General features: G+C 41.7%; 1 protein-coding gene across 2 annotated transcripts; it reads left to right on the forward strand.

Annotated features, from left to right (window-relative positions):
* Positions 1 to 208: 208 nt before the first annotated feature.
* Positions 209 to 6114, forward strand: LOC115101354 (fermitin family homolog 3-like). 2 transcript variants are annotated; one of them, XM_029620762.2, is made up of 15 exons: positions 214 to 357; positions 1006 to 1130; positions 1709 to 1942; positions 2055 to 2174; positions 2308 to 2476; positions 2582 to 2684; positions 2803 to 2910; positions 3035 to 3169; positions 3680 to 3729; positions 4063 to 4187; positions 4467 to 4573; positions 4765 to 4980; positions 5100 to 5224; positions 5340 to 5481; positions 5643 to 6114. In XM_029620762.2, the coding sequence occupies exons 2-15, from the start codon at positions 1007 to 1009 to the stop codon at positions 5820 to 5822; spliced, it is 1938 nt and encodes a 645-aa protein (XP_029476622.2). In that variant the 5' UTR covers positions 214 to 357; position 1006; the 3' UTR covers positions 5823 to 6114. The 2 variants fall into 2 exon arrangements, with proteins under 2 accessions (XP_029476623.2, XP_029476622.2); XM_029620763.2 differs by lacking the exon at positions 5643 to 6114 and having other exon boundaries at positions 209 to 357; positions 5100 to 5219; positions 5340 to 5430.
* Positions 6115 to 10133: the final 4019 nt, after the last annotated feature.

Here is a 10133-nt window from a genome sequence, read left to right on the forward strand (position 1 = left end):
CACAAACTAGCCAAGTTCTCATCATGATATAAAAAATGGTAGCATACATATTTTAGAGGTCAACTTAATCAAGTTGTTCTAACTAATTCCAATATGTGTTTACTATTGTCTCACATGTTTCTCAGAAACAATATCTGATGATAAACTCCCCCTTTAAAGAAAAACGGCATGTAAAAGCGGAACAGTTATCGCTCTCTTGACATTTGCTCACACACAGGATGAGACCGCAGCAACTAAGACGTTGTGAGAGAGACGAGAGGAAGTAACAGGCAGATTTCACAAGCTGCAAAGAAAGGCAGAGGCAGAGGGCACCTATATTGTTTGACTGAAGAAAATTAGTTTGGGACTTACAACTAGGTAAGGGAACAACAATGTCCTGTCAGGGCAGAGAGTAGAAGTATGCTATATGAAAATGGGTGATGTTGAGGAACAGATTCTGAATAGTTAATTACTGATGTAACATTTTATTATGCCTTTGATAGTCTAAAAGTAAAGAAAGGACAGATAGAAAATATTGGATAGGAGTATGGGTGTTATTTCACAGATGATTGAGAAAGGGGTCATTCGTTTACAGGAAGTAATACGGTTTTGGTTTCCTATCTTATAATTACAACATAATGAGGTTTATGCTGGTGGAGTACTTCATTTCAATATATTTTAATGTGGGGGTTTGCTAAGAAGGTCACGTGCAGAGCAGACAAGATTTTTCCTGTAGTTTTATTCACTGTATTACCTGATCTCACCCTTTTTTTGTCTGATCTAATAACCATACATTGTCTATCAATGTTCAGTATTTCACTTGCAATGAGAAAACAATCATTTTTGCTTTAATTGAAAAGTATTAAATGTGTTAATACAGATGGATTTATTACCACTATAATACCTTAAAAATGAGAGTTGATTGTTAGTTCTATGATGTAGCATCAGCTATCACAATTAACACCTGATAATTGAGTGATAATTGTTCACTGTGATGATGAGTGCTATATTTTCCCTCTCTGTAAGTATGGCTGCCTGGGATCTGTCTGTGACAGTGGAGGAGCTTGGCCCAGAGGCCCCACCCCTCAAAGTTAGCGTGACCTCAGACCTGCACATTGGTGGTGTCATTCTCAAAATTGTGGAGAAGACACGTGAGTTCCCTACCAATGTACACTTCAACTTCCATCCATCTTGGTAGTATATTAAAGATAATAGTATATTTAAGCAACAAGGCCCGAGGGGTTGTGTTATATGACCAATATACCACAGCTAAGGGCTGTTCTTAGGCATGACGCAAGTGCCTGGACACAGCTCTTAGCTGTGTTATATTTGCCATATATCCCAAACCCCTGAGGTGCCTTATTGCTATTATAAACTGGTTACCAACGTAATTAGAACAGTAAAAATGTATGTTTTGTCATACCCGTAGTACATGGTCTGATATACCACGGCTGTCAGCCAATCAGCATTCAGGGCTTGAACCACCCAGTTTATAATTTCAGATTGCATATGAACATCTATTTCATATACAACCGTGGGGTGTAGAGTATTAAGTTATTATTCCTTCATACTCCACAACATCTGTAAGTCAGACAAAACAACATTCAAAATATCTATGCAAATGAAAACAACAGACTGTACTGTATTTGGAGTGTGAAATATGATCACCACCAGGCACCATAGCTGTGTTCATATACATCATCGCCAGACACCTCTCTGTCCACTCCAGAGATAAAGAAGGATTGGTCAGACCATGCCCTGTGGTGGGAACAGAAGCAGCAGTGGCTGCTCCGACCATCCTGGACCCTTGAGAAGTATGAAATCCATGCCAACGCTCGCCTGAGCCTCACCCCCCAGCACAAGCCTCTAAGACTGGGGCTACCCAACGGGACCACCCTGAGGCTTCAGGCCTGCTTCTCTCGTCCAGTCTTCCAAACGGTCATGGGGGTCTGTCATCTGCTGAGTAAGTAAATATATGAAGAAGAGTTCCCACCTAAATAAAGTAAGAGATTCTTCTTATTGTTGCAGATGTTCATCCGTAGCCCCTTACACTGCTTCCCTCTGGTCATCCTCAGACCTGCGTCACCCAGAGGAGCTGTCGTTGTTACGGCCAATGGAGGTGAAGAAAAAGAAAAAAGACAAGGAGGCAGAAGAGGAAGTAGTATACGATCTAACAGGCCTTCGGACCTCATCAGGTAGGTCCAGTTGAATTGGAGGTACACTTCAAATTTCTAAATGGCTGAGTAACATTCCGTACAGTATCTTTCACTGTACAGCACATACCAAATACTGTGTAACATATCCTAACTGCATATGTAATAACGACAGGTCCAGCTCACACCCTGTCCAATGGCATGCCTATGCACTTTGCTGACTCACTGCAGACTGAGGCTGTGTATAAGATGTTGTCTGTCAGCCTACCTGCACCTGCTCCTGAGACTATCACCAAGATGCCCCGTCCCACCAGCCTTATGGACAAGGCACAAGTTCAGAGCAGGTGCGTGTCTTGTTTACGTGGGCACAGCACACATAGATATGTTTATGTAGGTTACTCTGTGCGATTGAGGGTGTAATTAAATCTGTGTTTTCTTATTTTCATTAGATGGCTGGATTCGTCTCGTTCTCTGCTCCAACAGGGAGTGCAGGAGCATGACAGGCTGCTACTACGCTTCAAATACTACTGCTTCCATGACCTGGATCCCAAGGTAGGCCTGCACCACACTTTCTGAGGGGCTATCGATTATTTCCTTTGTTTACCTCATGGTGGCCATGAATTTGGCTGTGTGTAATCTGTCACTTTATCTGCCTTGTCTCCGTCTCCAGTATGATGCGGTCCGTCTGACCCAGCTGTATGAGCAGGCTCGCTGGGCCATCTTGCTGGAGGATGTTGACTGCACAGAGGAAGAGATGATGCTCTTTGCTGCCCTTCAGGTAAACAACGACTGGTTGAAATGTCACCAAAGGTTTTTCCCTGTCTGTGACACATTGCTTCCCTTCTCTTTCACAATGTTATACGTTTGTGTATGTGCTTTGTGTGTGTGTACACTATCCTCAGTACCACATTGGTAAGGTGTCTCTGTCAGAGCCCCAGCCAATGACATCATGTCCTGCCATGGATGATCTTGACTCTGCCCTTCAGTGTTTGGAGGTGAAGATGGAAGCGGAGGAGAGTATCACTGCGGACATGCTGGTTAGTCCCTCTGTGTCGGTAAAGGCTATACGGACACTCCTGACCTGCAAACCAATTTTTCATCTCAGAATTGGTTCAAATGAGGTTAGGGTTAAGGTTAAGGGTTTGGTTAAGGTTAGGGTTAAAGGAAAATTCCACTCAAAAACTATCTTTAGGTATTTGTTTCATTAGTCCATTGTTGATATAGTCCCAAAATGTTTTGCATGTCAACAATCAAGTTTTCAAGATATAGAACTTTCAAAATGCAGAAATACAGCGGTATGATGCATTTAGCCGATATGATACATTTAGCATCATATTGCATCATATGATGCTAAATGCATCATACCGGCTGTATTTCAGTATTTTTAAAGTGATATATCTTGAAAACTTGATTGCTGACATGCAAAACACTATACTGTAACGGTCTGTAGCTGTGGCCATAGCCGATTTGTAAGGCAGCAGGAAAGAAGTTGAATTGCAACTGCACATGAAAACACAAAATAGACAGGTGATTTTATCTCTACACAGGAAACAATGACGGTAGCACCAGAGCTGCAGGACTACTTGAAAATCTTCAGGTAAGATGGGTTGACAATGTACATCATTGTTGGCTGGCTGAATGCCCTCTGATTTCAGATCCATCTTTCTGCCAGTGACAACCTTTTCCTGCCTTGGAGTTTAGATTGGATATCGATCACGCAAGATATATGACTTTCGGATAGTCTTGAGGAGTTTCTATGAGACATACGCATACTCACCCACACACTCCCAAGCAAACACACACTCCGATGCAGCCACAGTTATATTGACATGCACACTCACACACATTCAACTGCATACCCTTTCCAATGTTGTGGAAAAACGTTAGCATTTTAGTAGTACTTTGTTTTATCTCACTTTCTCCGACCTAGACCAAAAAGACTGACACTAAAGGGCTATAAACAGTTCTGGTTCGCATTCAACAACACATCCATCTCCTACTACAAGAGTAAAGAGGAGAGCCTCAAGGAACCCATTCAGCAGATGAACCTCAAAGGTAAAATGCACTGACATACGCTGTTGGGAAACAGCACACCTAGCTACATGCACATACACTCAGCCCACATTTTCGCAACCACACAAGCTGATACCACTGCAAAGATGTGTACATACAGCATCCATTCTAGTACGTAGAGCTTCAGAAATTACGTTTGACACAAGATTTCACTTCTGGGTCAATCAATATTATTGTAGATACTGTATAATGAATCGCTGATGACTTCAATAAGCCAAGTGAGTCTAACCTGGCCACTTAAGACACTGTTGTGCTCCCCAGGCTGTGAGGTGGCCCCAGACGTTAGTGTGGCTGGTCAGAAGTTCTGCATCAGACTGCTGATCCCTGGGGCTGAGGGCATGAACGAAGTCTACCTACGCTGTGAGAATGTAAGGAACTCAACTCTCAGCTCACTCTGTTTACAGAATTCTTCCCATGAATGAGAAGCTATTCATATCATCCTATGCAACCTTTTCCAAGGAATAGACTCAACTGCTACATATAAATGTACTAAGTCCTGCTATGTCATGCTCGGCTATGGTATATTTCCATCTTATGTCCATTAATCTCCTGTCACTAGGAGCTGCAGTACAGCAGGTGGATGGCAGCTTGCCGTTTAGCCTCCAAAGGGAAGACACTAGCAGACAGCTCTTTCTCTAGTGAGGTGCAGAATATCCAGTCCTTCCTGGCCATGCAGCGAACCAACCCTGGGGCCAATACTGCTCAGACTGATGACAGCATCAACACATACAGCCTTGTATCCCCACGCTACCACAAAAAGTACAAAGCCAAACAGGTAAGAATCATGGCGATCTGGGGGAAACTCGCGTAATATTACAGAATGTACGATAATAGAATCAACCATAACGTTCAAACTTGACTCCAGTGATTCTAACCATTCCTCTGTTCTGTCAGCTAACTCCACGCATCCTGGAAGCCTATCAGAATGTGGCCCAGCTCCCTCTAACAGATGCCCTCCTCAGGTTTCTTCAAATCTGGCAGGGTCTACCTGACTTTGGGGTGTCCTATTTTGTGGTGAGGTGAGTACTTGTCCTTTTGTCAAATATTTTCCATCTATCCGCCTTGTCAGCATAGCACTACATCTTTTCTCACTTGAAATGACCCAAGTTCTACACATTTCCTGTATAATCACAGGTTTAAGGGATGCCGTAAAGATGAAGTCCTTGGGGTCACCAACAACCGTCTCATCCGCATTGACCTCAGCATAGGAGATGTGGTGAAGACATGGAGATACAACACCATGAGGCAGTGGAATGTCAACTGGGATATTCAACAGGTGAGACATCTCACTGTCTGCCTAATGTGTCTTCATCTATATCTTACTAGGTCTGTCTACTGTATTGTATCAAATATGTACCAACTAATTATGACTTAAATGTTTATCTGAAGAAGACCTGTAAGTGGAATCGATTGTTAAACCTCTTTTCTTTATTCCAGATGGCCATTGAGTTCAATGGCAATGTGAACATTGCCTTCAGCTGTGTGACTGCAACCTGCAAGATTGTGCACGAGTACATTGGGGGCTACATCTTCATGGCCACACGCACCAAAGAGCAGGCCGAGGTGTTGAACCAGGAGCTCTTCTTCAAGCTGACTGGTGGTCATGAAGCCATCTAAACCCCCATGAATATCTGTATCTCAGAATGCACCTCTTCATGGTTTTACGTTACATGGACATGCAGTATTAGAGCAGGTTGTCAGGGTGACCAAGACTTTCAATGGGAAAGTGGTCAGTTGAACACGTTCTGCATAGGCTACCCTTTCCACAATTGTATTGTTATTACTCGACCATACAATATGTTTTTCTGGCGTTATAAAAGTCCATTTAGTTTTCAAATGTTTGTGTATTTTTGTATTGAAATGTATTCAATAGGCTACATCAATAATATTAAATGAATGGCAAGCAAAACGTCTTATTATTTACTCTGTTGTTGTGGTTGTTAAAAATAATAAGATGTAAAAGGTGCACATTTATCACCAAGGCATAAAGCCTGATGGAAGGATGGAGGCAGGCCATAGAAGTCTGACGGAGGAAACTTTTTGCCCGCACTGCAGATGGCTATGTCGGTTTTGTTGTTGTCATTATTCCGATTTTTCAGGGGGTTGCAGCAGCACCCTCAGCACCCCTACTTCCCATGTCTATGAGGCAGGCCTACATTCACAGTCAGACAAAGGCTGTTTTAGGCTTATCTCACAGGACTGAATAATTCAGCTTTATTAGTTTCAATTTTTATTAGTCGTACATTGAGCTCCAAAGTATGTTTTGTTGTTTTGGCTCTGTACTCCCACACTTTGGATTTGAAATGATAGAAGAACTTTGAGGTTAAAGTTCAGACTATCAGCTTTAAATTGAGGGTATTTTCATCAAAATCTGGTGAACTGTTTAGAAATTAAAGCACTTTTTGTACTTAGTCCCCTCCATTTTAGTGGGCTAAAAGTATTGGGACAAATTCCCTTATATGTGTATTAAAGTAGTAAAAAGTGAAGTCTTTGGTCCCATATTCATAACACACAATGACTACATCAAGCTTGTGACTACACATCTGTTAGATGCATTTGCTGTTTGTTTTGGTTGTGTTTCAGATGATTTTGTCCCCAATAGAAATTAATGGTAAATAATGTATTGTGTCATTTTGGAGTCACTTTTATTGGAAATAAGAATAGAATATGCTTCTAAACACTTCTACATTAACGGAAAATCCTGAATGAATCGTGAATAATGATGAGTGAGTTCATATATCCTACCCCAAAGACATGACAAAATTCTTTGGGGGTATGGTATTTGTGCATATGTAATTTTTTCACTCATCATTATTCACAATTAATTCAGAATTATTCCTAATAATGGTAGCATCCACATTAATGTAGAAGTGGCTGGCCTTCTAGGCAGAGTTGCAAAGAAAAAGCCATATCTCAGACTGGCCAATAAAAATAAAATATTAAGAACACAGACACTGGACAGAGAAACTCTACCTAAAAGGTCAGCATCCCAGAGTCACCTCTTCACTGTTGACATTGAGACTGGTGTTTTGTGGATACTATTTAATGAAGCTACCAGTTGAGGACTTGTGAGGCGTCTGTTTCTCAAACTAGACACTCTAATGTACTTGTCGTCTTGCTCAATTGTGATAATATCCGTCAGTTGTCATAGACGCTTGCTAAAAAACTTTAATGAGCAAGCCTCCCTTCATGAACTGGCCTCTGTAAAAAGGTATAGAATCAGCTTGATCCCCCCCTTTTTATATTTTCAGTGGTATTGTTAACAAACATGCCCCCATAAAGAAAATGAAGATTCAAAATAGGTTCAGCCCCTGGTTCGACCGTGATCGTGCAGAGTTACTCCACCTCAAGAATTGCATTTGGCGAAAAGCTTGGCACACGCATACTTAGGCTGACTGGCTCTCGTTCAGGCAAATAAGAAATAAGTGCACTCAGGCTATCTGAAAGGCCAAAGTTAGTTACTTTAAGGAGCAGTTCTCTCTCTGTGGGTCTAACCCCAAGAGGTTCTGAAGAAAGGTTAAAGACCTTGAGAATAAACCCTCCTCCTCACAGCTTCCCATGCCCCTTAATGTTAATGATGTTGTTATTACTGACATGAAGAACATGGCTGAGCTCTTTAATCACCACTTCATTAAGTCAGTTTTCCTATTTGACTCAGCCATGCCTCCTTGCCCGTCCAACATTTCCTCATCTCCCACCCCTTCTAATGCGGCTATCCCCACCGCTTCTCCCTCTTTTTCACCTGCCCCGCTACAAAGTTTCTCCCTGCAGGCAGTCACTGAGTCCGAGGTGCTAAAGAAGCTCCTTAAACTTGACCCCAAAAAAACATCTGGGTCAGATGGTTTAGACCCTTTCTTCTTTAAGGTTGCTGCCCCTATCATCGCCAAGCCTATCTCTGACCTTTTTAAGCCTATCTCTGACCTTTTAAACCTGTCTCTCCTTTCTGGGGAGGTTCCCATTGCTTGGAAGGCAGCCATGGTTCGTACTTTATTTAAAGGGGGAGATCAAGCTGGTCCTATTTCTATTTTGCCCTGTTTATCAAAAGTGTTGGAAATAAATTGTCAATAATCAACCGACTGGCTTTCTTGATGTCTATAGTATTCTCTCTGGTATGCAATCTGGTTTCCGCTCAGGTTATGGATGTGTCATTGCAACCATAAAGGTCCTCAATGATGTCACCATTGCCCTTGATTCTAAGCAATATTGTGCTGCTATTTTTATTGACTTGGCCAAAGCTTTTGATATGGTAGACCATTCCATTCTTGTGGGCCAGCTAAGGAGTATTGGTGTCTCTGATGGGTCTTTGGCCTGGTTTGCTAACTACCTCTCTCAAAGAGTGCAGTGTATAAAGTCAGAAAATCTGCTGTCTCAGCCACCGCTTTTCACAGAGGGAGTACCCCAAGGCTCAATCCTAGGCCCGCCCTCTTCTCAATTTACATCAACAACATAGCTCAGGCAGTAGGAAGCTATCTCATCCATTTATATGCAGATGATACAGTCTTATACTCAGCTGGCCCCTCCCAGTATATTGTGTCAAATGCTCTAGAACAAAGCTTTTTTAGTGTCCAAAAAGCTTTCTCTATCCTTAACCTTGTTCTGAACACCTCCAAAACAAAGGTCATCTGGTTTGGTAAGAAAAATGTCTCTCTCCCCACAGGTGTGATTACTACCTCTGAGGGTTTAGAGTTTGAGGTAGTCACCTCATACAAGTACTTGGGAGTATGGCTAGACGGTACACTGTCCTTCTCTCATCACATATCTAGACTTGATTTCCTATATCGTAATCACTCCTCTTTCAGCCCAGCTGCCAAACTAACCCTAATTCAGATTACCATCCTACCCATGCTAGATTACAGAGACATAATTTGTAGAGGTAAGGTAAGGGCAGGTAAAGGTTCTCTCGAACGGCTAGATGTTCTTTACCATTCGGCCATCAGATTTGCCATCAATGCTCCTTATAGGACACATCACTGCACTCTGTACTCCTCTGTAAACTGGTCATCTCTGTATACCTGTCGCAAGACCCACTGGTTGATGTTTATTTATAAAACTCTCTTAGACCTCACTCCCCCCTATCTGAGATATATACTGCAGCCCTCATCCTCCACATACAACACCTGCTCTGCCAGTCACATTCTGTTAAAGGTCCCCAAAGCACACACATCCCTGGGTCCCTCCTCTTTTCAGTTCACTGCAGCTAGTGACTTGAACAAGCTGCAACAAACACTCAAACTGGACAGTTTTATCTCAATCTCTTCATTCAAAGACTCAATCATGAACACTCTTACTGACAGTTGTGGCTGCTTTGCGTGATGTATTGTTGTCTCTACCTTCTTGCCATTTGTGCTGTTGTCTGTGCTCAATAATGTTAGTACCATGTTTTGTATTGCTACCATGTTGTTGTTATGTTGTGTTGCTACCATGCTGTGTTGTTGTCTTAGGTCTCTCTTTATGTAGTGTTGTTTTGTCTCTCTTGCCATGATGTGTGTTTTGTCCTATATTTACATTTGATTTATTTCACATTTTTAATCCCAGCCCCGCAAGAGGCCTTTTGGTAGGCCTTCATTGTAAACAAGAATTTGTTCTTAGCTGACTTGCCTAGTTAAATAAAGGTTAAATAAATAACACATAAATACAAAGTTAACATGACCTTTATGAATTATGATGCATGTATGTGGCTCATGTGTTTTTTTTTATTACATACTGTTTTAAATGTCTAAAAAAGTGACGTTAGTTGATGAAGGTTATCTCATAGAACAAAACGTCTCCTACGCCTGTGTTCAACACAGATCTTATTTTCGTCATTTATAAAATAAAACTACAAAAACGCCATTAATTTCTACATAGGTTTTGTCTAACGAACCATGGCTGAGTTAGAGCCTACAAAAAGACGCCATTAACATATATCTCTACAATGGCACAGATACA

This window comes from Oncorhynchus nerka, linkage group LG19 (assembly GCF_034236695.1).
Source record: "Oncorhynchus nerka isolate Pitt River linkage group LG19, Oner_Uvic_2.0, whole genome shotgun sequence".
In the NCBI taxonomy this organism is placed as follows: domain Eukaryota; kingdom Metazoa; phylum Chordata; class Actinopteri; order Salmoniformes; family Salmonidae; genus Oncorhynchus; species Oncorhynchus nerka.

What these genes read in the sequence shown, in the direction of transcription:
- LOC115101354 (XM_029620762.2), top strand. Translation starts at nt 1,007, where the DNA reads ATGGCTGCCTGGGATCTGTCTGTGACAGTGGAGGAGCTTGGCCCAGAG. An exon ending in TCTACCTACGCTGTGAGAAT is followed by an intron (nt 4,574 to 4,764) that starts GTAAGGAACTCA and finishes TCCTGTCACTAG; the next exon opens with GAGCTGCAGTACAGCAGGTG. An exon ending in TCAACTGGGATATTCAACAG is followed by an intron (nt 5,482 to 5,642) that starts GTGAGACATCTC and finishes TCTTTATTCCAG; the next exon opens with ATGGCCATTGAGTTCAATGG.